The sequence below is a fragment of the Eulemur rufifrons genome, chromosome 28 (assembly GCF_041146395.1).
Source record: "Eulemur rufifrons isolate Redbay chromosome 28, OSU_ERuf_1, whole genome shotgun sequence".
Lineage (NCBI taxonomy): Eukaryota > Metazoa > Chordata > Mammalia > Primates > Lemuridae > Eulemur > Eulemur rufifrons.
The window spans coordinates 6,854,489-6,869,407 of NC_091010.1; the positions used below are offsets into that span (position 1 = coordinate 6,854,489).

Here is a 14,919-nt window from a genome sequence, read left to right on the forward strand (position 1 = left end):
GTATAACTTTTGAGGGGCGCTAGATGGGGAAAGCACAGGTACAATGAGAGAGTATAATGGGGGAGGAATCTAATTTGGGCAGGTCAGAGGTCCTCTCCAAGGAAGTGACCTTTAAGCTGAGAGCTGAAGAAGGAGGAGTATGGGCAGAGGCACTGGGGGAAGAGTGTTTTTGGCTAGGGGAGAGCATGTGTGAAGGTCCTGAGGCAGGAAAGACTGGATGTCGTCAACTCACTGGAGGAAGAAGGGACGGGGAGGACCTGTGCTGAGAAGGGACAGGGTGAAGAGGAAGCAGAGGCCAGAGCAGACAGGGCTTGTGCCACATTAGGATTTGTGCATTTTATCCTAAGCGCAGTGGGTTGTCACTGACAAGGGCGGGCTTGGATATTTAAGGCCCGTGTCTGGGCATGACTCCTGTACAGTCTAGGCAAAGGGCACTGGCTGTCTTGCCGGCCAGAGCCCTGTTTGCATCCCAGCTCTGCCCCTTCCTGGTGCTTGGGCCTCAGTGTCCTCATCTGCAAGGTGGGATAATACTTCCCAACTGTGAAGACTGAAGAGCAAGTGTGAAGCCCTCAGGCTATGGGTGGCAGAGAATGGGGATACCCTATGTGTCTGTGGAATGGCTAAGAAGTGAATTTTTAGTTGGTGATATTGTTAACAATAGAATTTTTTTTGAAAGATTGCTAATAATAGAATACAATATACAGTCTTAAACCCTGATTAATTATATTATTTACTGAGCAATTTCTCTGTTCCAAAGCCAGTTCAAGGTATATAAAATACAGAGATTATGATGATACTTCTCTGCCTTGAAGATGCTTAAACTTTGATGGGGGGGACAAAGAGTAAAGAAACACTCAGAAGACATGGTGACAAGGCCCACACCACAGGAAAGGAGTGATGGAGTGTAAGGAACCGTTAGTGTGCCTGGGATGGTAATCTGGTTTGGGAGCCCACGACACATGCCTGGATAGAGGGGTTCATTAGATGTGTGGCCTGCAGCCTGGAAACACACAGTCTAGCAACATACCCTCCTAGGCTGTCCCCAGTAACGGGAGCAGCAGCTTTTTGGACACACGGGTGTGAGAGAGCAGGTTTACAAAGGTGTCATCTGCCTTACTGGACAGACCTTTGCATGTCAGTGCCCCACCACACGGATTTGCTGATTTTATTCAGGACTAGCAATGCGGCTGGTAAATTCACTTGCCATTAAATTTATCTCCCTCTCCCTCATTGTACAGGATTGCATCCTTTATTTGTGGACACCCTCATCACCATTGTGTCATCCAGGACAGAGGATGTTGTTTATCTAGACTTGCAAACTGGTATCTGATCAAGAGCGTGACCATTTATGTTCCTATGGTTAGAAGAGCCTGGAAGACATGGTGGTGGCTAGGAGAGCTGTGCTCTGGGGCCCTTTGTGAATTTCTGCTGAACTTTGTGAGATGACAGGTTTATGTGGAAGGATGGGACCTGAGCAGAGGCTCCAAGCCCGGAAGGAAGGGTGCCGGGAGTTAGCTACTCTCCCAGAAAAACAGGTCCCAAGGCAGGATCGTCGCAAGGGATTTGGAAATAATGGGAAATAAAGAAAGAAATAACATAGATGGAGAAATGATTGAGACGGAGACAAAGTGCAGTTTAAATGATGGGGGAGTTAGGGGTCCTCTCCAGCACTCCCGTGAACTGTGAGACCACGAGTGAAGTCCCGCATCAGTATTTACTGTTACAGCAAATAGTTGTCTTTTGTTAGAGAATTACGTGTACAGTTCATTTTTTGAGGTTTCCAGGGGAACCTTACCTAATTCTGTCTACAAGAATAGACGGTTACACAATTTTTCTAAGATAAGCACGTTAAGCCCTAAGTTAGAAACAGATCTAGTTGAGCATACAAATTAAAGATAAAATGTATAAAATGAGAACACTGAGTCTGTGTACTACTCTAATCTACTTCTTCTAAACACAGAGACATGTAGTCAGGAGTGAAGCGGGAATAGCCTTGTAGTCTAGGATAGTTCCAGCTGTACGTTATCTGCTGGGCAGGCATTTTAATCAGCTTCTCCGCCAAGGACCCAAACCGAGCTTCTGCCTTGCAAAAAAGCTCAAGGCGATGGCCGGCAGCAAAGAAATGTTGCTTTGCAAACGTCCTCTGACGATGCCTCCCTTGTTGGAAGCGGCTTCTATTCTGTGAACTAACATGTCCACAGATTCCTTCAAGGCAAAGCCGTGCAAAACCCCTGAAACCTTTCAGGTCTCCCAGCCTATTTCCCAACAGAAGGGTGCAGCCTCCTGGAACATTAGCCCGTCTCATTTTCACCAGTGGGGCCTGACTGGGGCTCAGGGAGTGCTCGAGAAAGTTGTGCAGAGTTTTTCTGTTCAATGAGGTTTTTTGAGAAAATCAGCATTTAGAGGCTAATCCACAAGGATATTTTCCAAGTGTTTAAATATTTAAGACAGATTGTTTTGATGTTTAAAAGAATCCAGATGTAATCACTGTCTGCGAGAGATAATGCAGTCTGGAGAATTCACCCCGCTTTTTTAAGGGGCAGTCTTGGCCAACACAAGCCCCCACTCCACTTTCAGAAAAGTCCAGCCAAAACTCAGGACAGAAATCAGGTTTGTGAAATCTGCCTCGTTCTCCAAGCATGACTCCTCCTGGGTGCACCCAGTGAGGCCCTTCTGGGAGGCTGGCATGCTGAGACCCAGAGCCCCCGCCCGCGGGGCCATCAGTGACAGGCCATGCCAGGCTGCTCTCACCCAGCACGTCACCCACACTGAGAGGACACTGGAGAGAGCAACAGCCCATGGCACGACAAGGTGACATTACCCAGTGCCCTGGAAGTGAACCCACACTTGATTATATTCCATCATTTTATCAACAGCAAGTCGTGCAACTCTGACACTTACCCAGCCAATTTCTCCTCACTCCAGAAGTACTGGCGAGAATAGTTGCCCTCCTCTGGCCCTGTTCAGATGCCCTTTGTCTCGTCCAAGTCATTGTCATTCTGTCTTCCAGCTGCTCTTGTCCTGTATGTTACATACTTAGGCCATCCTGTTCTTTTATTGAATCTCTAACATAATTTACAGAAATTATCCACCCTGCGTACACAGTCTTTCCTGAAGCTCTTTGTGAGATAACCTGCTACCCCAGAAATGGTCTTTCTATTAGCATGTGCAGGGCACTCTCCTGTCCCACTCTCTTTGGGGCTTTCTAGGGGCCAATGGGCTGTTTCCATTTCTTGCTCGGTCTCTGCCTACTCCTTAAGTATTTGTCACAACTTTCGCGGATGCACGAATTGGAAACTCAACTCAAAGTGTCTTAGGCAACAAATGTTTTGTTTTACTGAAAAATGCAGGGAAGAGCAAACTTCAAATAGTGTTCTGATCCATGTATCCGTGCTCTGCGAGCAGAGCTAGAGCAAGATCGTGCTCTGCTCCCTCTGCTTGGGCTCCAGAGCGCACCATCTGCCCATCCCAAAGCACTCACACCGACTGGGATTAGTGAGATCTAGGGGAAGTGTTCATCCCTAAAGAAAGGGGTGGGGTCGGCACTGCTGAAGCAACAGGGACTGAAAGTAGGGAAGGGCTGATTGTCCAATGGAAAATCCAAGTGCTGCTACCCAAGGGCTGCTGTTCAGTCAAAAATCATAGCTGCTCGTGACATAGCAGAATCCCTGACTGAGTCTCAGGTGAGGCCTTTGGCCCACTTGGACTGAGAGAGGACCTTACACTCTGCACAAAGATGGGCGTTTCAGAACACCTTTGCGAGTGTGGGAACTCAGGGCTTTTGCTGTTTAGTCATCTGACATCCTCTGACCTGGGGCCACATGTAACTTGTTGTCATGGACAAAACCATCACTCCTCTCCCAGGGATCCCACCACGGGCACACATCTGTCTGGCTGCAGACATTCAAGACAGCACATGTGCCTTGCGATGAAGACTTATGAGGCTGTGCACCTCCAGGTTGCACAGGTGGAGCCTCCAGGTGGAGAATTGCTTAATTTAAGGACTTTAGAGAAACAAAATAATCTTACTTTGAAATAATACAAGCTTTTTTTCACACTAATAGCACTGGTTACTTAGGCTGGGTGAGGCACCACATTAGCATTTGAAAATATTGTATCATTTAATCTTTCCATAAGCTTGTCTTTTTATTGTTATGATAATATTATTAACCAAAGCTGACTAATGAGGAAGCTGAATTTCCTTCGGATTAAACTGCTGGTGAATTGCAGAAACATGGTGATCCAGGTCTGTCAGACACCAAAGCCCACGTGCTGGGCACTGTACCCCCGGCCATGTTTTCATGGGAATGCCTCCTGACAAGTTCTGAGAACAATTTGCCCATTTAAAATGGCCCGGGTCTGCAGGACCTAGATCCAAAAGTCCTCCGGTCTTTGCAGTAATGTCAGCAGAAACCACAAGCTCATAAAACGATAATAGCTCCCCAGCAAAGGAATCTAGCTCCCAAGCTCAAGGAAGGCTTTGGAATCCGACAGACTGGGTTTAAATATCAGCTTGGCCACCTGTTGGTCTTCGGGGAAGCCACTTCCCTGACTCAGTGTCTTCATGGGGATGACAGGAAGCACTTCTGCATGGTGGCAGTGGGTAGGGGGAAGGAGCTAAAGCAGGTGAGGGCTCAGCCTGATGCATGACCATGAGTGTCTTTTCTATTCATGTAAAGTTATGCTTCCTGTATAACTAAGATGTGTATTAGCTCTTTCACCTTTCTGTTTTCTGAAAAAATAAAATTAAAACTTAGAGCAAATGCCATTGAATATCTGAATAATTGCAAAAGTTTACCCTGCAAAGTTGATTTACTATCCAAACTGAACTGAAATATTTCTTTGACAGATGATGCATGAAACTTCAGTGTGGCCTATAAAAGCAGTTTAGGGGTGTTGATGCATTAATATTTTTTATTGACCACATGCTCCAACTGTGAGGACTTCATAGATATTAGGTGGGATTATTTTCATTAATGTGAAAGGTTTTAGCTTCTATGAACATTATAGAACCCCTAGACATTCTAGAATCATAAGATATTCAGATTTGAAAGGCCCTAATGACAGGCCCTCTCATTTAATAGCTGGAGATTCTGAGGTCCAGAGGCGGAAACGACTTGCTCAAATCAGCCACTTGTCACGAGAGCCACTAGTTTCCCTCTACTTTCAGCCCAGGCACCTGGAAGAAGCGTGGTGTGTTGAGCATTTTTGAAGGGCAGGGACCATAGGAAAATTCTGTGTCCACTGATGGGCAGCTGCAGGACTCGGGACCTGTGGCTCTGCCTGGTACCCAACAGTCTCATGGGTCTGAAGGCTGAAGGAAAGATGGTTTTCTTCTCCCCCAGCAGGGGTTAAACGATTTCAAAGCTGAGAAACTTTCCTTCTCCTGGCCTGGTCCTGTCTCTAGTGAGCACACTGAACATCCTCAGGGTGCTCAGGGCTACCTAGAGTGGGTATATTTCTCAAAAAATTAAGGGAGACTTGGCCTGTTCACCCTAGGAGGTTTGGGTCCAGGCCCAGGAGAAAAATGTATCCAGAGGTGACATTGTGTTTCTGTTTCCCAGAGGCGGAAATGTGGCAACATCAAGGCAGCCAACGCCTGGGCCCGGATCCAGGAGCAGCTTTTTGGGGAATTGGGCTTGTGGGGCCGGGGGGCAGAAGCCACACCCAGCCTCCGGTGGGAGCTGGACTGGAGAGAGGGACCTGCCCGCATGAAGAAACGCATTAGACGCGTGTCTCCACTGCAGGCCCCAAGCCCAGGAAGGCTCAAGGTAGGAGCTGGGTGCAGCAAGACAGTGACGGTTACAGGCGGGCACTGTGTAGGGAAGCAGCTCCTTAGCTTTCCCATCTTGTGTTGTTTTCGTCTCGGAGAAAACATCTCATCTAGGAGAGATGATGTATGCAGTTAAATTTAAGAGAGCCCCGTAATTTATTCTTGATGTCATTTAACAGAAGAAAAGACTCGCTAACCCTCCCAGATAGCTGGAAGGGATGCTGTAACTACAGCCTGAATGGACGGATAAGTGAGCGAGTGAGTGAATGAGTGGTTCACGTCTGTGCACTGACCCAGTACCACAGTGCAATCCACAGCAGTCCAGTGGAATACTCTGCACGTGTTTGGAAAGAGACAGGGAATGGCCCGTGTCTGCCTGTACAAGTTTTTGTCTTTGAGTGCAACCCACGCTGCTACGAGCATCATTGCACAGGCAAATCCTGTAGCAAGTTTGACGATGAAAATGTCTGGAACTCAGCTGTTTCTGCAAGTTTGAGCCTGGGGAGTGACCCACTCAGTCCACACAAAATCGAAGATATGTTGGCTTCCCAAACAACAGCATCCGGTGGTCCCTGGGAGTTTGCCGTAATGAAGCTCGAGCTGTGTCTTCAAACTCATGTTTTTCCCATCAAAAAGGATGGGAAGCCAGTTGGATTCATTGGGGAGTGGATATAGAAAAATCTGTTAATAGTTTTTATGTCCTCATTGAATAATCATGATTTAAAATATTCTAAAGGGCAACCTTCCTAGCACTGGAATGTTCGGTATTTCCTTCTGCGTTCATCCCAAGCTACAATGTTGAGTTTATTCTCTAGTCTGTAACCCCAGTGTGTTTTAAACTTTTATAAAACCTAATAGAAATTATATTTCATTTATTCAGTAGACATTTATATTTTTTTAAGTATTGTCAATAAACACTTGGTGGTATGTAGCCTTTTTCCCTCAAAATGTTCTTAGGAATTGGAGATAGGAAAAATCAGTAGCCTGCTGGCTGTGCCGGTGACAAAGCCGGAGACTGGCTGCAAAACCTGGGCTCTGGTGCAGCAGGAGGTCCAGCCCCAGGTGCTCCCCGTCCCCTCTCCGGGTAGCCCCACACAGACAGCCAGTATGCTATTTAATCCCATCCTGGCATCATCTTTGGTGATTACTGTAAGTCTTACTTAATGGAAGACTGTGGGTTTTTTCCCCTTTGACTCAGGAACATTAATACTTGCATTTTATTGTGGTCCTTTAGGATTTAGCATTTCTCTGCCCTTGAATCTGAGTCTTGAGTAATTTGAAGGGGTCACATGTACGTGTGTGTTTGTGAATCTGTGTGTGGTGAGGGTGGGGGACGTATGTGGAGTATCCAGGATTTAATTTCTCTTTTCTCTGGTCTTACTTCAGAAAAGCCAAGACAAAAATGGTGATATTTCTCAAACAGATGCTGAAAACCAAGGTATTCAGTTTATCTATTTTTTTCTTTTAATAATTAAGCCAATTATTGATTTATATAGTTTCTCACTAAAGATATTAAATTAACATTTTAGACGAAGAAAATGCTGCAAGTCTAGAGTAGGCAGCAATAAGACTCTTTTCCTTACTGTGTTTCCAGACCAAAGAGGAACCTATTCCAGACCTAGATGCTTGTATTAAGGTTTCAACAATAAGAATTTTCTAGAGGAGACCATCTTGTTAATTTGCTCTGTCCAGGAGACCTTAAAAATATCCCCAAACAATTCAAATATGTATTCAATAAGTGACCAAAAACAGAGGAAGACAATAAAATGTTTTAGAATAAAAACAGATGGAATAAGTAGTTAGTACTGTTTAAATTGAATTCTATAATTATGAAAATTATGGATATAATCATTATTTTCCAAATTTGAAGAAAATTCTTAGAGTCATTTTTGATATTCATACTTACTTTTTATTTGAATAATTATCATGAAGGAATTTGGTTCAGTTGCTTTGCTAAAAATACGGGGTTTATTTTCAGAGGTCCTTTTGGCACGAACACATCTAAACACACACACACACACACATGTATATACTGTGTGTGTGTGTGTGTGTGTGTAATTTTGTGTTTTTCCACCAAAGACTGCCTTTTGGTTTGAACACTCTCTGTGAGTTTCCCTGTAGCCCAGGCCCCAGGCAGTGTCTCCTCAGCCCAGTGACAGCTTCTCAGTGCTGGTCCAGCTTGTCTCATACACTGCTGAGTAACTGAGTTTGCATTGAGCTTACGACCTTGCCGGTCTGCAGTAACACAAGCAGATGGGCTCTGATCTCAGGGTGATTTGGGGGTCCCATTGTGGCACAGAACGTAGGATGACGTTGTAATACCTCTTTGTCCCCTCCTGTCCGCCCCAGCCCCGCCATGCTAACATCAGAATGATTGCCTGCCTGATCTGCCGCTCGGATGCGGGGGTGCAGGGAGTGCAGTGGTGGAAAGCACGTTCTGATTTCATGTGGACTATGGCCAGGGGCTTCTGTGTTCCCAACATGCAGAGCCCCTGGGTACCTGTGACCCTGGGCCTCCTTGGTGTTTCCAGAGTGGACCCTGAGTCAGGAGCTTAGCCAAGGGAGGAGAAAGGATCTGTGGTTCTCCACCCTGTCTTTCCTTGCTGCCTGTTCCTCTAAGACTGTTCTCCCTGTACGGGAAAAAGCCTATGAGGGTTTGCTGTGAGCAGCAGACACTTTCATTCACCCAGATGTGTGACTCCCAGGTGGGGAGGAGGTCAAGCTTCTTGGCACAAAGAAAATGGCCCATAACCTGCTGGCTTTGCAGTCATGAGTGACACGCATGCTCCAGGCAGACAGAAGCTCAGGACAGGTGGTGGAGGTGCAGAGTCCGGGAATCTGCATAGTTATGTGCTTAGCTTGGACCCACATGTCCCTGCCCAGAAGCGTATCCTTAGGAAATAAGTCTAGATGTGCACTCGGATGATTGCAGTGCAGTATAGTCATGAAATAGAAACCATCTGCAACTTTAAAAGATAGGGGATGGATTAATTAATTATGAAATTGCCATATAATAGATATTACACAGCCAATTAAGTAGTTCCAAGAACTTTTAATGGAATGGGAAAATGCTCATGATGTAATCTTGATTGAAAAAAATATTAGAGAAGAAAAACTATAAATTCACTATTATTATTATCATGTTAAAGAATTGTGTGTGTGTGTGCGCGCACAGATACGTCCAGAAAAGATGTTGAAAGTAAATCAACCAAATTGCAAACAGTGGAGCCAAACATCCTAGAGATTAACACACCAGACTCTGGACTCAGAGAAACTTTGTTCAGGTTCTGCCTCCACGTCTTAGTAGCCATAGGATCTTAGCCTTTTTCAATCTTTTCGTTTGTCAAGTGAGGATGAAATGGTATCTACAACCCAGGTAGGACTAGATGGAAAACAATGTCATCGCAAGTATCCAGCACAGAGAAAGGGCTCACTGAACGGGAACTGTTACTATTAGCACCGTCACTGGGTGCATGGGTGATACTTGTTTTATTTCTCACAAATTCATGGCTTTTCCAAGTTTTTTACAAGAGGAAGATATTTTGTCTATAATTAAAAAACCAACCACCTCTTTCAAAAACATGAACAAAGTGAAATTCAGAAAAAGCAAATCCTGATGTGCCTCCAGGGAGTTGCTTTACTGACTAGTGAGGGTAAGTTTTGCAAAGTTGCCTGGTGGCCACTGGACAGCTGTGGGGGAGCAGGCCTGGCACACCTGGGCCCTCCAGGATGAATCAACTCGAAGGTGTGTTGGCCACACCCAGGGTGGGTCCGATGGGTGGTGTCCAGTTCCGGAAGCAGTGGAGGGGCATGGTGAGAGATCCACACTGTTCGCTTCTGCCCTGCAAACTTGCAGTTCCTGTCAGTGACGGAAGCACATGCTGAGCACCAGCCCTCGCCATGTCAGGCTGCTCACACCAAAACCGTGTGTCCCTCTATTCTGCTGCAGATAAGCTGACACCAGAGGAAGCTGAGAGTGAGCCCGACGAGGTGGCCGTGGACTGCACCCAGTTGACGTTCTTCCCTGCCTTACACGAAAGTCTGCACTCAGAGGATTTCTTGGAGCTGTGTCAGGAAAGACAAGTTATTTTGCAAGAGCTTCTTGATCAAGAAAAGGTAATATACCCCATCGCGATTATTCTTTAAGATTGTCAGGCAGGAGAGAACCATGCTTTCTTCACTCCCCTGGGGAGTGAGATCTCTATTTGATAAACACTGTCAACTAAATAATCAATGAGCAAAGGGATAGGTTCCTAAATTTGTGGGCCCAGGGCAAGGGTGCAGATGGAAACCTATAAGCATTATGTTGAAATATTTAAAAGGCACAAAACAAGCTACAAAATTATTAATTAAATATGCCCTAACTTCCTGCTTTGACCTTCATAACAACCTGAGAGGCCAGTTTCAAGTTGAGAATTCTTGACCTTCTTGTAGTTCTTTCCCTTGACCCCCTGCGTACAATCTGACCACCCTGAGAGGGCCCATGCCTTGAGAAGCCGTGGGTGCGTACCCCAGCCCACATGTCCAAACTATCTCCACATCTTGGTCTCCCCTTGGCTACCCCTCAGGCTTAGGGATAAGCATACTCACGGCACTGTTAGCTTCTAAAAGGGTGGCCTTGGAGATGAAGTGTGCACAGGCCTGGGGGTAGGCTGGGGACTGGGTGGCAGGGACATCCAGGGTCCTGGGTGCCTGGAGATGGGTTGGGGGAGCCCTGGATCTCAATGTGCATGTCCTCTTGGCATGGCTAGAGGGGCCTCTGTAGAGAAGGGGACTCAGAGGGGCCTCTCTAGAGAAAGGAACCCAGAGAATGGCCCCTTTTATCACAGTCTAAGAATGATATGGAAGATGAAGCATATATCTTAGAGTAAAACCAACCTGAGTTAAAATCCCAACTTGGCCACATATTTATTAAACAGTATGCCACCTAACCTTTGGAATGGAGCCTCAGTTTTCCTGTCATTAATATGGAGCTTATAGTAACCATTTGATAGCATCTGGTTAGGCGTCAGTGGGGCAGTGGAGGAAGTACAGAGACTTGGTCAGAACCAGGCACATGTGAGGTGCTCATTAAAGCCTAGTTTTCTTGCCTTTCCAAAGGTCGAGTGGTTTAAGGGCTGGTGGGCCTCAGGGGCTCGTGGGTGGACCGGGCTTTTCCGTTGGGATGTAGGTGAAGGAGATGCCCCAGCAGAATGGAGTGGCAGGCAGGGCAGGGCCAGTGGGCCATGTGGGGACACACAGGGATGAGCACGTGAGAGCGGAGGACTAGTCTGGGCCCAGGGTGGGAGAGAGTAGTCCTAACCCAAGGCCTACCGAGGGAGCAGCCTGGGTTTCCAGGGGCAGGAAACCAGCTCAGAGGGCCCAGGATGGGCGTGAGCAAGTGGCAGACCCTGAAGCACGTCCTTTCCGGGGGTGTGTTAAACTGGGATTTCCCTTTCCAGGGGTTGGATTAGGAGGGCTGGCTTGAGGTGCATGGGCCAAATGGACCGCTGCAGGACTTCCAGCAAGCTGCTTTGCTGCTTTCAGATTTGGGCAACAGTTCAAGCAACATAGTCCCGTAGCAAAGCCATCCTTCTTATACCTGCATAACCAAAGCCTCCAGACACAGAGCACATTTCTAGGTGCCCGTCTACCTGCAGTGCCCTGCACACTGGACCCCAGCAACCAGCTCTCTGGAGTTGATCTTGGCTGCTTCTACTCTGAGACCTGGAGAACTGGTCTCTCCTCATTGCTATCTCTGCTGCCCGTGTGTTGCCTCCTGCATTGCTGCCGACACAGAGTTACTGTCCACACCTCCCCCGTCTGCCTCTGTCACTATTGATCCTGCTTGCAGCGGGGACCCCAGAGGCCTAACCTCAGGTGTGCCTGGAGCAGCCGGTTGGTAAACACTGATGAGTGAAGATTTGTTACATTCACATGCATTTTACTTTGATTATGGAAGTATTATATGTCTAGTGTGTGAAATTTTTAAAAATGGTTATTAAATACATATGTAACACACATATATACATATGTATGTATGTGTATTCATGATATCCAGCTGCCGAGGACCAACAGTGGATAATGGTTGGGATATATCAATATATTAACATGCTCACGTAAGTAGGTGGCTATTTAGTTATAAAAACAGCTAAGAAACCCATGCTTGCTTTCTATAATAACTTCTCTTTGCCTTATGCCCTTGAAGGATTATATAAAGTAACCGTTTTCATCCAGGGACAACTTTACCCCCCAGGGGACATTTGCCAATGTCTGGAGACATTTTTAGTTGTCATGGCTGGGGGTGGTGCCACTGGCATCTAGTGGGCAAAGGCCAGGGACACCGCTGGACACCCTGCAGGGTCTGCGGCGGCAAGGCCGAGAAACGACGCCAGGTCCCAGCCGTCCCTGCCTCCTTGCTGGTAGGGAAGGAAAGACTGGGTTATATGGTGTCTCATGTTGGTTCTTGTCATTGCTGTGCTGAGAGGAGAACAATGGCAATGCTTTATATTAGGTTCCTGTCTTTGGCAGAACAAATCACCGCAAACTTAGTGATTTAAGACAACACACATTTATTATCTCACAAGTCCAGGCAAAACGGGGCCTGCTGGTTTCTCCTGGAGTCTCAGAGGCTGAAACCCAGGGCGGCAGCAGGGCTGCATTTCTTTCCGGAGGCTCTGGGAGTGAATCCTTTCCCAATCAGGTGTCGGCAGGACCCAGTTCCCCGCTTCTGTCAGTCCAAGGCCCCGTTTCCTCGCCGCTGTCTGCCAGAGTGGCTGTCGGCTTCTCGAGGGCGTCCACCTCCCTTGCCTCGTGGCCTCCTCCCTCCATAAGCTCCCGTGGCTGGTAAAGCCCTTCTCCCCTCCTTTGCATCTCGCTGGCCCTCTGCCCCCTGCTCCCACGGCACCGCCTGTCTGACCAACGCCCGCTGACGGCCTCTTCTGCTGCTTAGGGCTCAGGGCATTGCCCTGGGCTCACCGGATAATCCAGGTGATCTCCCTATTTTCAGGTCATTTGATTCGTAACCTTAATTTCATCTGCAAAGTCCCTTCCGAGCAGTACCCAGTTGAGCATTGGATGGCACCGCCAGGGATGAGGCTCTCAGGGATTTCTCTGGAATACTGCCTGCCAGTTTGGAATCACCCAGGCCCACTGTCTACCCGGTGCACATCCTCAGCTTTCTAGGAGAGCCTCTGCAGATGGCCTGAATCCCATGTGCTTGCAAGGCCAGCCTGGGGTTCCAGCCCTGACCTGGCTGGGCTGAGGGCAAGGTCTGGAGTTTAAAGAATCCCAGCCCAGCCTCTTAGAGCCCGCAGGTGCCTTTGACATTTGTTGGGCTCCGAGAGTCTTGTTTTTGCTGATTATCCTACCCAGTAACATTTCCCTCGGGGGTCTTTTGTGGGGGTGGGGGGAAGGTCTAAAGCCAACAGGTGACTGACTTTCCCTGCCCCCGAGGCAGGACAGAGCCAAGAAGGGGCTCTCCTCTCATCCTCCCCTGCCTTGTATTTAAGCTTCAGTCTTCCTTGGCCTCCCTGTCGCTCAGCAGGAGCTGTCAGAAATGCCACATGCAGTTTGCTGTAGCTGGGGATCCCCAGGATGTGCAGACAGGCGCGTGGGAAACCCAGCAGGCGGTGGGGAGGGAGAGAACGGGAGCTGTCCTGCTCCCACTTAGCGCCCAGTGTCCTTGTGCCTGCTGAGAGGGGCCAGCTGTGTGAGCCCACGTGAGTGTCCACTCCCAGGAACCAGAGACTGGGCAGCTACAAGGTGAATCTTGACATTGGGTGGACATCTGTTCCTTGCATGAATTGTTTTGATCCGTTTCCTTGGGTTGAGCTGTTGCTTCCAGTTTCACGGTGAATTGTGGGAAAGGCTGGTTCCCAAGCTGGCCTGAGTTTGCCCACGGTCAGTGGCGCTGACGCAGCAGGCAGCTGTACCCTGGAGGTGCAGGCCGGGCGGAAAGCAGGGGCGGAGGCTACAGGCAGATGGGGCACAGACCCCGGCCAGTTCCCAGTTCTACCTCCGCTACTGACAGGCCCAGCGTCCGTGTGAGGAACAGAGCCCTCCCTGAGCCCCATGTTCTCTGTCTCTAGGGTGGGGCTCTGCACCTTTTCTCAGTAGTCTGTGACAAAGATCCATGAGGCACTGTGTGTCCCTGCCCGATGCTCCACAGCCCGTGAGGAGGGAGCGCTCAGTGGCCCGTATCTGCTGTTAGTTACTGCTGCGCTGTTGCTGCTCATGTAACAGGACCTTAGGCTCTGTCCCCACACTTCAAGAAGTAAGAAAGAGCATTGTGAGAACCTGGCACCTACGACATGGCCCTGAGGAGGCGGGAAAGGGCCCTGTCAGTGAAACGATGAAGTGCTCCTGTTTAGGCCAGTGTTCCTGTGTGGCGGAAATGAGTGGTGAGTGCTTGGGCAGAACGGGAGATGCCGGGGGTCTGAATGGGTCTGGGTATTCCACCAAGATGGTGGAGGATGAGACAGAGGGTCAGAGCGGAGCCCACCAGAGACCTGACCAGCTGCGATGGGGCCCCTCTCAGAGTTCCAACATCCACCACAAAATGCAAGATTTTGTGAGGAAGAGGGAAGTCACTGGGATTGGGGCCTAGACTGATGTGCAGTGCAAGCAGCGGGACTGCTGCATTGAAAGCACAAGGCAGGGAGGACACGAGGACGCAGGCCCCAGGAATCATGAGAACCTGAAAATCCTTGGGCCGGAGGAATGTGGTTCCTCTCTAGACTGGAGAGCTCAGTGGGGCAGGGCCCTGGCTGGCGGGTGGGACATACGGGGCCTCCGTGGCCTGGCCCTGCTCCTCCTCCTCCCCACACCTCCCCCAGCCAGATCCACACAGCCCACTCTGCCCACCACTCATGGATCCCCCACAGCCCAGAGGCCTCCTCTGCATGAGCCTGTCCCCAGCGCACTCCTACCCAGGGCACGGCTGGCGGCTCCATCCCTTGGGCCTCATCCAGCGCCCCTTACCACAGGACTGTGATTATTTTTGAGGCTGCCTGTGACTTCTTCAAAGGCAGGGACAGGCTTAGTTTCATCCTTGCCTCTCCCTTCCCCACAGGCAGGGCATATGCTCTGGAAAGATCTGCTGAAATGGAGGGCTCAGCCTGAAGGCAGGCTGCCTGAGTGCGGAGGTCGCCACGGGGAGCCAGCCG

General features: G+C 48.7%; 1 protein-coding gene across 1 annotated transcript in view; it reads left to right on the forward strand.

Annotated features, from left to right (window-relative positions):
* The window catches only part of WDFY4 (WDFY family member 4), a 262,564-nt gene that overhangs the window by 152,980 nt on the left and 94,665 nt on the right, over positions 1–14,919 (forward strand). The window contains exons 40-42 of the mRNA XM_069461073.1: positions 5,565–5,771; positions 7,160–7,211; positions 9,723–9,889. Of these exons, the coding sequence (XP_069317174.1) occupies positions 5,565–5,771; positions 7,160–7,211; positions 9,723–9,889 (426 nt within the window). The remainder of the gene's footprint in view (positions 1–5,564; positions 5,772–7,159; positions 7,212–9,722; positions 9,890–14,919) is intronic.